The following is a 15164-nucleotide window of genomic DNA, read 5'->3' as shown; positions in this document are numbered from 1 at the left end:
TTGTTTGCTTCAATTTCCTCATCTGTAAAATGAACAGGGGAAGGAAATGGAAAACCACTCTAGTATCTTTGCCACAAAAACCCCAAAGGGGGTCATAAAGCTTCAGACATGACTGAAAAAAATTTGGGAAGGTATATTAAGTAAAACCTTAAGCTGGGGGAAAAGATGGTGACAAAAGATAAAAGAAAAAAAAATAAAGGGCAATAACTTGAAATTAACAGGGAGAGAGGTATATAGATTAAAAACTACTGATGATTTCATTAAAGTATGACAAAAATTCCAAGACTTGGTTCTAGGAAAGAAAAATTAATTTATTAATAAGGCTAGCAACCAATAAGTCTGTGAGCTCAGTGACCAGAGACAACTTATCTGGAGTCTTGAATCATTTAAATACAATTCTGAAAGCTCATTATTTAGCCCTTTCCACAAAAGCCAAAGATATCTATAATTGGTGGATACCTAATGAGGAAGTGGTATTATTTTTCAGTTGCTCTCTGATCTTCTCATAACTGGGGTTGGGGGAGTCACATGCTATATTACAGGATTCCAATATCCTTAGTGATCTAATTGGAGAAATCAAGTTAGGTATATTTAAGTTCAAAGAAATTCAGGATACAGCCATGGTGCCCTTGAACACGCTCAGTTGGAGTCAGATTTGTTTACAGGAATAAGGATAGAACTTATTTTCTCATTCTTAATTACCCCAATTTTAGAAGATACTCTGGGGCAAAGAATGCAAAGACATTTCTAGGTCTATCAGGACAAAGAGGAAAAGGCTTAGATATAAAATTCAATATTACAGATACAGAGTGAAATTAGAAATTAAATGACAGTATTAAGAATAATTTTTGAAATATGATGGCAATGAAGCATCATTCCAAAATTTTGGGGATGCTGCCAAAGCAGTACTTATGGGAAATTACATATCCCTAAATACTTTTTTATTAACAAAAAAAGAGAAAGATAGATTAATGAATTTGGAATACAACTAAAAATACCAACAAATGGGCAAATTTAAAAAGTAAACAGCAAAAGAGAAGCCTTGAAAATTAAAGAAGAAATTAACAAAATTAAAATAAAAAAATTAGAAAACTACTGAATCTACATAAAACTAGGACTTGGGGTGTGTGTGGAGGTTAGAGGTAGGAATAACACCAAATCAATAAAACAGAGAAGCCATTAGCTAATTTAATTAAAAGAAGAGGAAAATCAAATTACCAGTATCCAAAATGAAAAAGGAGAATCCACAATGAATGAAGAATAGAGCATATTATTAAAAATTATTCCTCCTAACTATATATATATCAACAATACCAACAACTTAAATGATATAAATGAATATTTACAAAAATATAAAATACTTGAGTTAACAGATATAAGAGAATTTAAAATAGCCCAATTTCAGAAAAAGAAATTGAACATGAGTAAACTTCTAAAGAAAAATATTTCAGGATATTCATAAGCAAAGTCTATCAAACATTCAAACCAGTTAATTACAATATCATATAAGTTATTTGCAAAAATAGTAAAAGAAGCATTTAAAACAAATTCCTTTTAAGATAAAAAGTTGGTCTTGATAAATAAAAGGATAAACATAAACTAGAGAGAATTAAAACAAACCCCCCAAAAAACTATACACTCGTGATGGTGAACCTATGGCATGCAGAGACCTCTCCATAGGCCAGCTAGGAGCCTGGCCCTGCCCCCAAATGCAGGGGTTGGGGCATTCTAGCCTCCCTCTACCACCATAGGGGCTGAGTACAGCTGAGCTCAGCCCAGCCCAGGGAGAGCAGCAGTCCCCCTATCTCCCCCCAAGCCTAGCAGAGGCTGTGGCCACACCCCTTAGGCCCCAGGAGCCAAGAGGTACAGCTGGTCCAGGGCTGGTAGTCTGGCCCTGCCCCAGGAATGTAGGGGTGGGTGGGTCACTGCACAGTCAGGGGGTGAAGCATGCAGTTGGGGACAGGGCATAGCATAGAATGGGGGATGGGCACTGGCATGCAGTCTTTGGGGTTGGATGGGGCATGGCACAAGGTCCCTAAAAAAGTCCAAAAAGATTCTTCATCACTGCTATATACCAATATTCCTTGTAAACAGATGAAAAAATTTAAATAACATATTACAAATTGACCAAGTCGGATTTATACCAGAAATGCAAGGCTAATTTAATATTGGGAAAAATACAACCTTAATTAACCAATATTAATAACAAAACCAACAAAAACCTTGGAACTATATCAATAGATGCAGAAGAAGCTTTCAACAAAATATAATGCCCATTTCTGTTAAAAATGTTAAAAGTCACAATATTACATAGGAAATATAGTAGAAATAAATAAATCTTTTCTTTTTTTTAATTTAAAAATTTAAACCCTTACCTTCTGTCTAAGAATTGATACTGTATATTGGTTCCAAGGCAGAAGAGTGGTAAGGGCTAGGCAATGCGGGTTAAATGACTTGCCCAGAGTCACACAGCTAGAACATGTCTGAGGCCAGATTTGAACATAGGACCTCCCGTGTCTAGGCCACCCAGCTGCCCCCTAATCTTTTTTTTTTTTTTTAATGGTAAGTATTATATATGTAAACTAAGAGAGCTACCATTATTTGTAGTGGAGATAAACAAGAATCCATTTCAATATATTTGGGGATCAAACAAGTATGTCTATTTTGATCATTTTCACTCAGACATAGTATTAGAAATGCTGGATATAATGATAACACAAAAAAAATGAAATTGAGAAAATAACCATAAATAAAAGAACAAGTAGAAGAATAATTTTCTTTCTTTCTTTTTTTTTTTTGTGCTATCACATTCTACTGCTGGCTATTATTTAGCTTGCAGGCCACTCAAATGGTTCTTTTTGTTTTTTTTTTTTTAAACCTTTACTTCTGTCTTGGAATCACTACTGTGTATTGGTTCCAAGGCAGAAGGGTGGTAAGGGCTAGGCAATGGGGTTTAGGGGCTTGCCTGGGGTCACATAGTTGGGAAGTGTCTGAGGCCAGATTTGAACCTAGGACCTCCCGTCTCTAGGACTGGCTCTCAATCCACTCAGCTACCCAGCTGCCCCCTGGAACTTCTGTAGAATGGCTATCCACGCCTCCATCTTATATTCACGAGGTCAATTTCCTTTTTTTTTTTTAACCTAAGTATAATATATTCCATTTGTTCCTACTGAATTTGATCTTATTATATTCAACCAAATGCTCTACCCTGTCAAGATCCTTTTGGATCCATATTCGTCACTCAATATTAGTTATCCTTCCTAATTTTGTGCTTTCTGCAAATTTATGAGTATATCATTTATGATTTTATCTAAGTAACTGATAAAATGTTAAAAAGCACAACTCAAGTCACAGATCCCTGGGATTCTCACTGGAATACTGAAACATTAAAGACTACTCTAAGACTGGTCAACCACCAATTTTGAATCCAATGAGTTGTACTATTATTTAGTCTAGACCTTTTCATCACCTCAAGAATACTGTAAGACACAAACCCCTTTTTCTGTGCTGTCTCCCAATTAGAATATGAACTCATTGATAGCAGAGAATATTTCTTGCTGTTTTAGATCTATCTGTAGTACTTAGGTCAGTGTGTGGTATGTAGTAAGTGCTAAATAAATATTCATTCATTGCAAAAATATGCTAAAATCTAGGTAAACTAAATTTTCTCAACTCTAAGTTTAGTAATCTTATCAAAATAATATTTTGCAATTGCACATTTTTTTTCAACAAGTGAGTAAAGTTTTATTAAACATTTACTGTATTACACATTGTTCTAAGTACTAGAAGTATGGACAGAAAATTAGGTTAGTCTAATCTTGGATGAAAACATGTTGACTCATAGTTATCTCAGAATCAAAGTCAGACTCACTGTTTATAAATTCTGTTTTATTTCCTTTTGGGAAAGTTGGAACATTTTCCTTCCCAACCTTGTTCCTATTCCATTTTTTATTATATTCATTCAATTACATATGCCATATCTTTTAATAACCAAGGAAGTAGCCAAATAACATGAATAGATCAAGGGCAACTTGCTCATTACATTTCCTCCAAACCTGTCCTTGGTTGAAGACATTTTTATTTTTGCCTCCTCATTTTCCCTGAGTCAGTTGTGAAATATTGTTACTCCTATCTTATTTCTATATACACTCCCATTTGTCCCTTTATCTCCATTCATTCAGGCCCTCATACTTATAGCTTTGACTTTTTTTAAGAGATACTTTCTTAGTCTCTCTGACTTCTGCACTTACCTCTACAATATATTTTTTTACATAATTGCCAAGATAACTTTATTCATAAACTCAACATTCCTACTGCCTCTAAATATAATTTTTTCTCTCTTTAGATTTTAAAGTACTTTACTTCCTGCTCCCAAACTATGCTTTTAGAAAGTCCCATTACACATTACTCCATTTTAGGTACCCCTTGGTGGTGACAAACTGGTCTTTTCATACTTTACACATAACTCTCCATCTCCTATTTCTTATGTCTTTGCACCGGTTGTCCCTCATGGCAGGAATTTACTCTCATTTTACTTCCTTCTTAAAGAATTGTGTGTCCTTCAAAACTGCTGAGATGCCACCTCTTACATGAAGCCTTTCCTGTGCTATCCATCCCCACCAAGTGTGAGAGCTCTCCCAACAGATACATTTACCCCTATGTATATTCTAAAAGTAAGTAGATGTTGTCTCTCCAATGAAATGTAAGCTCCTTTTGTACAAGCATACTTTCATTTTTGTCACTGTATCCCTACTGTCTTTCATAGTACACCTGGAACATAGGGGCAGAGAGTTAAGGATGAGAGTTAGAAGGGACCTCAATGCCCATCGAGTCCAACTCTCACACAACTGCATACACAAGTCTTTCCCTATGATTCCCCATTGTAGTACTCACAATTTTTCTTTTTCCTTTCATCTTTCTGATTAATTTGGAAGCCCACATCAATTCTGCTAAATACTCAAGGCTGCTCATTTTTTATATAAATATATATGCATATGATAAAAGATACAAATATGTAAATATATTTAGCAATGCCTTGTATTTTAATAGAAGTTTTTACTATTCTATCTCTTCCCTTAATAAATAAATTTTTAATAATTCTTTCTGAAAATATTTGATTCTTCAAAGAATTTTTCAGTGAGGATGCAACTTTACCATTGCCTCAAACTTACCTGTAGCAGCTGAATGTTTTCAGAAACATCGCTTACCAAAAAACTTTCTATGCAAAAAATGTCTACTTATTATGCGTGACCAAAAATATGTTATATTTTGTCTTTGTACTGAGTAATAATCAAATACTTCTACCTTCTAGCTTAATGGTAATCAAATACTTCTGGTTTTATACATAAAGCTTTTGCCATGGGGGTAGATGGGTAGCTCAGTGTACTGAGAGCCAGGCCTAGAGATCAGAGGTCCTAGGTTCAAGTCTGGCCTCAGACACTTCCTAGATGTGTGACCCTGGACAAGTCACCTAATTTTCATTGCCTAGCCCTTGTTGCTCTCCCACCTTGGAACCAATACACAGTATGGATTCTAAGACAGAAGGTAAGGGTTTAAAAAAAAAAGGAAAAAGTTCTTATTAATTTATTCATAAATAATCTTACTATAAGTGATCAGTGGTATCTTAAGACCTCAAATTGATATTTTCAATGGCATGGAAAGTATTAGTGTAAAGAGGTTTACTCAAGTGGCTGTCTTTTTTGTTACTTACAAATCAGTCTCTACTTTTGAACACTTCCCAACACTTCATTTTTGCTCACTGTAGCCAATGATATCATATTAGTTAAAATTTTAAAAGTTTATAATTTCTAAACCTTTTTTAACCTTCCAGCATTAAAGTAAATGAGCTAGAGTCAAATCAAAGACAGGATTCATCAAATTTTTAAAAAAGGTAAAGTGGAAGGTCTATCCCATCTGAGAAAAATTAAAAAATTAAAGGGGTATGCATTAATTATTAAAATCAATTAGGTTTACCAATAAAAGTTTGATTCCTGTGTCCAAGCTTTGGTTCCACCAAAAGTCTTTATTGAATATGAGCAACTTCATCAAAGATACAACTGCCATTTCCAATAATGCATTTTCTGTATTCTGCCACACCTGTAATAAATACATTAACAATTTTTAGTAAGCAAATTTTTACTTCTAAGCAAAATTATATTCCACTTGACTTTGCTGGTTACACATATTTAGAGAAGTCAAACATTTCCTCAAAATGGCAATAGAAAAATACTTTAAATACACACAAAAATTACCATTCTAAAGGCTCTTGTGAATCCAATGCAAACAGATACAGAGTGGAGTACTTGTAAGGAACTGTCAAGTGAAAGAAATGCGATCATAGCAAAAGGTGACACTGAAATAATAATAAACAAAAATTAAATTCTGGTATAGGTATTGCCTTCTACCATAACTTACTTTGGTAAATTGAGATAACTGAAAAATTAAAGTAACTGATTAAGAAATTATGCCAGTAAATATTTTTTTACTTTAGAAAAATTCAGAAATTTAGTAATATGTTACTAAATTGATTTTCCTACCTAGAGTTAGCAATATTCGTCTGACAACACCAACTTTCACAAGTCTCGTTTGCTTCTCCAAGAAATCAGTCACAGTTCTCACATCCTTTGGATAAAAAGGATTTCGGAAAATTCCAAACACATATACACTTTGAATTTCCCTAAGCAACCATGTTACTATAAATAGTACCATCAAAATATAACTAATGATAGTCTGGGGGCTGATTTCAGAAAAGACTAAAAACTCAGAGAAGAAATGCAGAAGGCTAGCTTCAATTAGTGCTAAAACAAGTAAGATGAAATAAAAAAGGCATTCCCACCACCCAAACAGTTTTTTTGAACTATTATGTAGAGTCTTTGATTTGGCTGGAGCTCTCTGTCTGATTTTGCCTTCAATCTCAGAATAACCAATCACACTTAGGTTAAGACTGAGTAAGAATCCAAATCCAGTCATGAAAAGTACCACACCAATGGTGCTGGGAATGAAATAGGATGCTATAGCTGTTCCAGCAGAAACGAGAAACATAGCTAATAACCTGTGAAAAAAAGAAAAAAAATTCTGTAATCTTACAAGGGAAAGTCCATATTTATTTGGAAATAAATGCAATAGAGCAAAAGAAATTAATCAAATTTTAAAAAGAAAAACACTTCCAAAAACATTTTCCAAAAACATTTACCTTAGGTGGCTTGACATAGGTGAACCTCCAAGGCCAAACTCCAAAATCTGTTCCATTGCCCACAGAAAAAGTGCATCAGGAGGAGGCAAAGTCCCCATTGCCCACAGAATGGGCAAAAAAACAAATAAGATGTGGAAAATTTGATTGATTTGCTCTAAAGCTGGTAAATTAACTGTAAACCTACAAGAAAAAAAATTCTAGATCACACAAAAATAAGTTATTACATGGTATTTCAGAAGAATCTAAATTCCTTGAGGCTAGGAACTGCTTTGACCTTGTATCTTCTGTAGTATAGTATATAGTGCCCTGCATGTAGTAGACAGTTACAATATCTGTTGAATTGAATTGAGTTGGAATTTTATCTATTCCAAACCTCTCATTATATATATATATATATATATATATATATATATACATATATATATATAGTATAAGACTATACACTAAGAGGTAGGGATATTTAATAATATTAATAATATTTAATATTTAATAAGAGACAAGACAGTCCCCATCTTTAAGAAGCTTACAATCTAATAAAGGTCACAGAATCAGCAAACAGCAGAGCTAAAACCCAGGTCCAATCTTCCAGTGATCCTTCTCCTATACCATGGTGCATGATGAAGAAAAAAGAAACTTACATACAACTAATTGTAGACAGCACAGTCTAAATATTTAAGAAGACTAAACATTACTAATTTATGTGAATTATTCATGAATGATAACATTAAATTCAGTTAACTGAGATCAATTAGAATCAAAGATACTAATCTGTACAAGAAAATTATCTCTATTTTTCTAACATCACAAATCAACTAAAACAAGCTAATGTTAAGATTATAACTATGTAGAAAAAATGAAATGTCTCTTATTATATTGTTCAAAGTTATTCTCCATAAATAAAATTTCATGTTTTACATTTGCCTTAATTCAAATCATGACAATCCAATGTTATTTACATTAAAAGAAAAAAACATCCCAAGATAGCATGGAAAAATCATTTCTATATGTGGAAATAGGGGTAGTTCTATGGTTAATCAAAAGTGAGCTAGTCTACTAAAACAGGGAAATCAGTCATTTGGTTATTTGTAATAATGTCCTTTAATTCTTTAATTGGGTAGAATACTTAAATTTACTTTTATTCACTTGAGAAAATATTTATGATGTTTTGGAAAAACTGGTTAATCTTGTAAAAATTATCAGCCAGGTAAAGCGGAAAGAATATTAGACTTGCTGAAGAAAGCAATGTTCTTTTGAAAAGGTATGAGCAAATTCTGTATGTATCTGTATGTATCTGAATCTTTAAAAACTTTTAGGTAAGTTTTTTTTTTTACCACTGACAGTAAATGGGGTATTTTATTATTTTCTTTTCCAACAAATTTTTAGAAATTGTTTTAACGAAATGTGCCTAATCTGTAAAATCTGTTAGATTTCTAGCAAAAATTTATTCTAATGTTAATTTAAGAATAAATAAAATGCAAAGGTATAAAGGTGCCTGAGTTATATTTATACTTTCTCTTCAAAAAAATTTCTGCTGGGTATTATACAGGGAGTTGACTTTCCAAATCAAAATCAAAATGTATGTCATCAGGTTTGTTATTTTTTTTAAACTAGCTGTGGGTTATTAGACTATTTAAAAATTGTGATTTTGAAAAAAACTCAAATAAATTGAAGGGAAAAAACCTTTCTTTTTTGTTAATGGGATGCACATATATACATTAAAATATATTTCTTCAAAACTTTTAAATATCTATCTGGCCTTAGATAATCTATGATTACTCTAACTTTGTAAATGAGACCAGAAAAGAGATTAACATGTAAACATGCCTTCTTCTGAAGCTATTCATTACTTATTATATTTTGTTACAGTGATGAGACTATTTGAATACTAAAGTTAGTCTTGTTCAGAAATGTAGTAAAATTAAAATGCCTATTGAAAAATGAAACATACTAGATGTTTGTTTTCTTTTGCTGACTAAAAATGTAAGAGTGCTTGTTAAAGTACTACCTGGACACTAACCTGGAGAATAGAAAGCTTCAATCTATAGAAACTGAGAAATAAGTCAGCTTTTAGGGGAGAGAACAAGCAAAAAATGGTTATGATTTAATAAATCTTCTACACAAATTGTAGGAAATTAAGTGCATTTTCCTGTATTAGAGCTAATTTCATCAAAAGTTTCAGTTATAAATGAACTTATAAATTTTTTACCTGTGTGCAAGATCCACAGCAATAAAGAAAAAAATATAAAGAGGCCTCATGAGAGCAGTAATTTCATAAGTGTCGAGTGTTTGGAAAGTAGCAGTCTCAGTAGTCGTATTTACAATTAATGAATATTCTCCTATGCATACTGTTATCCATCCAAATATAAATATCATAACAGTGCCTCCAATGTTACTATACAATAAGGTTAGTCTGTTGGGAAGCAGATACCATGTTCCAAGTCCACAAATTAATCCAGCAAGAACAGAATGGAAAACAATGTTGACTACATATTTCTTTCCTGGAATTATAAACTTAATTGTTTCAGGATCTGCACAACCTGCAGATTCATATTCATCTTCATTTGTCAGAGTATCTGGATTCAGCATGCGTTCTATAGTCACTGATTTCTTTTTTGCGTATAAACTTGTCATCTGGATGATAAATCCAACAATAAACATTAATCCACCTGAAAGTGCTGCAGTATAATAGTCTTTCAGAATGTCTAATTGGTATAAGAGTGTTCCTATTCCTCCCCAAACCCATGGTATCAGAAAAAGAATTATTTGATTAACATATATGTAAGGAGGGGCACAATAGCCTAATTTGAATCGAGCACCTCCAAGAACTGTTTGTGGAAAGCGCTTCAAAAAGAAGTCCTGCTTGTAATCATTCAGCAAAGGTACATCTGGACCCATTCTTTTCACTCAGAAATATGGTGAAAGTCTCATCTTCCCTGCCATATGGAGCTCAATCTGAGAGGAAAAAAAAAAGAGGTCATCATTTGAAGACATTATTAAAAATATTTTAAAGTAATTAAAATTGTATTGTTATATACTTTTATCATTTCAGATTGTGCCAAAATAAATCATTTGATATTTTTAAAATCTTGTTTAAAAAACTCCACAAGTTTTTTCCTGGCGATGCTGCATGGTTGCAAATCCTAGAATACCATCCTGAAGAGTTGGCATGGTTTGTAACTCAAAGGGCGATGGAGAGAAAACAGTAAGTTTTGGTCAGCTGTCATGCATTTCTAGTGGTGTTCCATTCAGAAGAAGTGGTATGAAGGATTTTAGGAAATGTAAGACTAAAAAAAGAGGTGTGGCACAGGCAGGGAGAGTGAGAGAGTATAATTGGACAGCCCGAGTGTTACACTGGATACCAATTCACAAAATGTTAAAAAGGGCTAGAGGATGGACTAACCCATGTTGCACATAGTTCTAAGGAAGAACACAGGCAACATAGAATCATATAGGATAAATAGATGTACATCTATTACAATATATACCAAAGGAGAGACCACATTAATGAGTCAGTCATTTAAAAAATAACATTACAAATTCTGAAGTTAGGACATGACCAAACTCCATATATACTCCCCTCAGGTTTTCTAATGACAATAGTTTAGCTTATGTGGGTCATTTTTGTCCCCCTTCAGTAAAATTCTTCAAAGGGGTAGGCGAGCAGAAATTCTAAAGATTCATATGATCTTAAAATTCAGAGCTGGAGAGGGTCTTATGGATCATTTAATCAAAATCTCCTCATTTTATACATGTAACTTAATAATTGAACAAAAGAAAACATAGTCCAAAATGAAGTGCAGTTTGAACTTTTCCTATATTATACAGTGTTCCCCAGAAATACCCATATAAATTAAATCATTTTAAGTGTAAGAGGAGAGTACATATTCTTTGATCCTCTTCTAGGCCTATTCTTCCAAAAGTAATTAAAGAAAAGAAAAGGATCTATATGGACACAAATATGTATAACAGCTTTTTCATGGAAGGCAAAAAATTAGTATTCTCCAATTGAGGAAGAGCTATTTTATTTCTGTTAAGGAGCTCACCCTATCAGGTGACTCAGGTTTATAATCTCAGTGTTATCTACAGTTTCTGTCTCCTTCACTGATACATGCAATCATTTTTTCAGATCTTGTTTTTATATCTACAACATCTCTTCTTTCCCTTTCTCTCTACTCCCTACATTTACTCATTCAACAAATATATACTGAGTACCAACTATGAAGTAATAACATTTTAAATGCTATGAGAAATACGAAGACCAGGAAGATTTTTTACCTGTCCTAATAAAGTTTTATCTATTAGGGTGATAAGACACTTACATATATAACCAGAATATAATTTAAAATATTAAAATACTTTAAAAAATGCAAAGTTTTATGCCATTCCTTAAGAAATATATAATTAAGAGTTCTTCCAAATTTGATTTAAAAAATGAAACCAAAATCTAAGTGTTTTCTGCAGGTTTACAGATAAAATATATAAGAAGTTGGAAAAGAAATACTAGATTACTTAAGATAAAGTTTCCTAACTGTCTAGCTCCTTGAGAATTACCTCAAGTACAACAAAAAATATCTCCAAATGAAGCAAAAGTTTAATGAGAGGAATATCACTGAGATATTTTCCACTCTTCTTTAAAAAAAAAAGTCACAGCAAAGGACCATATGATGAGCTGTAAATCTAAATCAATACTTATACCATTTCACTCCACATCCCTCAGTCTGAAACCAAAATGAGGATTAAGATGACTGAGAAGAATTTAACCTAAGATGACAGGATCCCTGAGAGGTGTGAAAAAAAAGAATATCTTCTTTTGCTTTCCAGTCTTGCATAGGGAGTTGCTAGACAGTAGTCCTTGAAGTTGAAATTGTTTTGCCTGCTTCCTAACAAAAATTCAAATATTTATTAAATGCCTGTTGTAAATACTGTGCAAAACATCAAACAAATACAACATAATAGAAGATATAACTTCCTGTCCTCAGGGAACTGACTATCTAGAGAAAAACATAAATGAAAAATTAAAAACCAAAGAGCAACATGGGTCCAGTGGTTGCTATGGAAAATAATGCTATAAAAGTTAACAAAATCTCAGAATTGAAAGTTCACATATAAATTAGTTCAGAGAAAGTAATGTGGTATAATGGAAACAAAAGATTTCAGATTAGACAATTTGGAGTTTGAATCTAAATTCTGTTTACTGCCTGTGTAGCCTTAGACAAGTTTCTCCAATTCTGAGTTGTATCCCTCTAAGTCAATGTCTATTTCTTTTATATACCTCCTGTATTTAATTATCTATGAACCGTATAACCCATGTAGGATAAAAGCTTCTCTAGGGCAGGGACAGTGGGTCTCCCTAGTAGCTAGCAAAGTTTCCCAGTCCCTAAGTGCTTAATATACGTGTACCGACTTACACTGGCCAGATTGAGCTAGGCCTGGAAAGGGACCCGATTAAGACAAGCAAAGAACAAGAGAGACCATTCTTAATGTGTAAAACGGCATGTGAAAAGCCAGAGGTAGAAATATAGGAGTTTTTTAAGGGGAATTTTCAGTAACCAAGTGAATAGTTGCAGTGGCAGGATCCTCAAGGGCAAAAAGGTGAAAAAGCAGGAAAAGAAAGGTCAGTTTTAAAGGTTTTACAATGGACAATTTGTAAACCAAAATGTGAGAACATCAAACATATCTAATGATCAAATTCCACAAAAAGATTTGAAGAAATATTAAAAAGTGAAGTTTTTTTTTTTAAATAACGAAACAAGTTAATGTATTAGGATTTAGTTTACCAATGGGATGGAAACTAATCACCTAGAGTAGTAGTTTATAGAGTTTATTCTGAGAAAGGGCTTCACAACTTAATTCTTTTAAAGTTCAATATTCGCAGAGTTCTACCGAAGGAGTAGGGAGGAGGGGCTGCAAATTATGCAAAGCAGCGATTTTACATAGCAGGATCAATGTAGTTCTCTATCTGTCCCTAACAAAGCAACAGAGGTATGTTCCATGTGGATGAAAGGGAACGTACCTCATCTTATCCTAGTGAAGACGCATAGATGAGGGCTCCAGGAGGCTGCATTTTAAAATTTTTATTATTTTTTGCAAATGGTTGGGAGCTCTCGCCCGATGGGTATCAACGACCTGTAGGGCGGAGGAAAGACCTGTAGAAGAGTTCTCTCCAAGACACATACACATCCCTACCCACAAACAACCTCGATCTGGACTATCCCCAATTCTCTGGCCAGTTCCCAAACAAAGCCTCGTTTCCATAGCTCAAGTAAACTTGATCTTCCTAAGGTCCGGCCCGCGTCCAGGCGTTGCCAGGATCCGGGGCCGGCATAGACTCCGCCTTCGCCAGCCTCCAGAGGCCGCGCCCACGCTCCAGCCCGGGCCCTGGGTGCGCTCCCCGCCCCCATCCCGTTCCACCCCCTAGGGACATCAACCCCCCCCCCCGCCCCGCCCCGGCGGAAGGGGCAAGTTATGCAATGCATCCGCGATACCCAAAGACCAGAGGAGAAGCGGGAAGAGAGGCTGGGTCCACCCCCGTGGCCCCTCCCAAGTTCCCCCTCCGCCCGCTGCCCCAAGCCTGGCGGTGAGGCGCCTGCTTCGGAGTAACCGGGTGAGGTGAGGGAAGAGAAGTCATGGAGGCTTACGGGGGCGGAGATGAGGTACTGCAGAGAAAGGAGGCCGTGATGATCCCGCCTCTGACCTTTCACCCGGACGCGCCACGACGGAAGCGTGGTTGCCCAGACGACCGCGACGTTTTCCTAATCCTTATGTGGGGGCGGGTGAGCGGGGTCGGTGGCCGGGCTAGGCAAATGGGTGGCCGCTTGTCTTCTTGTTCCTACCTATTAAGCTCACCTTTCTCTGCTTTCTCTAGGTGTCGGGTTTTTCTCCTCCCCTTTCGGCAGTTGTGCTTTGTATTCAGGGAATTACCCTCTCCGAGACTGAAGACCGATGCTCCGTCTACCCCACCCCAAAACCAACCCACCATTTTTTCCCTGCTCCGCCCTCTTCCTTTCTTCCCTCCCCCTTCAGTGCCAGTCACGTGACTGCTTGAGAGCCTCTGGTCCCTGTCAAAAGCGTGACTGCCTAGAAAGATAAGGCTGACAAAATTTCTGTTTATTCCCAGTGGGAGTCAAAAAACATGATTAAAAAAAGGGGGGGGGGAAGCCAGCATAAATAATCCAACCTATTTTTCTTCACATGCTTTAAACATTTTTTTAAAAACTTAATTCGTGGCATTAACGCGCCAAATTCTTCCTCCATTACTCAAGTACGTTCATATGCCTCTAAACAAACTATGACTCTTGCTTTAAGTGTGCTAGCTTGAGTGAGTCTCTTTTAACTTTTCTTGGTTTTATGTATAAAATAATAAAGGACTACCAAAACAGCGAATAAATAACTAACATTTAGATAACACTTGCTGACAGTAACTGTGCTAAACTTTTTAATATTATTATATATCTTCCAATACAAAATCTATGATCCTGTGGTAATTTTGTCTTTAAACCAAAATGGAGTGTTCTGTTTAAAGCAGATCAGAGATCCTGTAGATTATCCTTCATTGCACTCTTATTTGGAATACGGTATTTCCTTTATCTTTGACTATTGAACTCTTCCCCAGCACTCAAGGACTAGTTTGAATGAAACTTGTCCTTGGAGTCTTCCTAGGTCCTTCTTCTTGATAAATATTTTTCAAGCGCCTATGTGCCAGATACTACTATGGCCAGATATTGCAGATATGCAAAAAATAAAATAACCCCTTTTCTCAAGTAGCTTACATTCCAGTGGGAAAGTGTTTTCTTCCTCCTTGGTATAGATATAGTACTTTATCTGTGCCTCTCAGACACTTGTCATATCAAACACACTGCATTATTTGTCTCATCTTTCTTACATTATTTTATGGCCTTGTGGACAAAGACTGTCCCCTCCTACCCCATAAATACTCCTGGTAATATGAGCTGCAGAAATTCTTGTTGAATGA

The 15164-nt window shown here is 35.0% G+C and overlaps 1 protein-coding gene across 5 annotated transcripts in view; it reads right to left on the bottom strand.

Moving 5' to 3' along the window:
• PCNX4 (pecanex 4) overlaps positions 1-14177 on the bottom strand; it is a 37135-nt gene extending 22958 nt beyond the window's left edge. Inside the window, exons 1-7 of one of the 5 annotated variants that reach the window (XM_056810846.1) lie at positions 14039-14177; positions 13206-13318; positions 9399-10144; positions 7193-7372; positions 6537-7051; positions 6252-6352; positions 5974-6096 (exon numbers count right to left, since the gene is read on the bottom strand). In XM_056810846.1, coding sequence (XP_056666824.1) covers positions 5974-6096; positions 6252-6352; positions 6537-7051; positions 7193-7372; positions 9399-10087 — 1608 coding nt within the window. In that variant the 5' untranslated portion in view covers positions 10088-10144; positions 13206-13318; positions 14039-14177. Of the gene's footprint in view, positions 1-5973; positions 6097-6251; positions 6353-6536; positions 7052-7192; positions 7373-9398; positions 10145-13205; positions 13319-13830; positions 13967-14038 lie in introns of those variants that run through there. The other 4 variants (XM_056810844.1, XM_056810847.1, XM_056810845.1 and 1 more) reach the window with 4 other exon arrangements.
• Positions 14178-15164: the final 987 nt, after the last annotated feature.

Source organism: Monodelphis domestica, chromosome 1, assembly GCF_027887165.1.
Source record: "Monodelphis domestica isolate mMonDom1 chromosome 1, mMonDom1.pri, whole genome shotgun sequence".
Taxonomy (NCBI): Eukaryota; Metazoa; Chordata; class Mammalia; order Didelphimorphia; family Didelphidae; genus Monodelphis; species Monodelphis domestica.
Note: the sequence above shows the minus strand (reverse complement) of the source record. Positions and strands in the feature narration are given on the sequence as shown.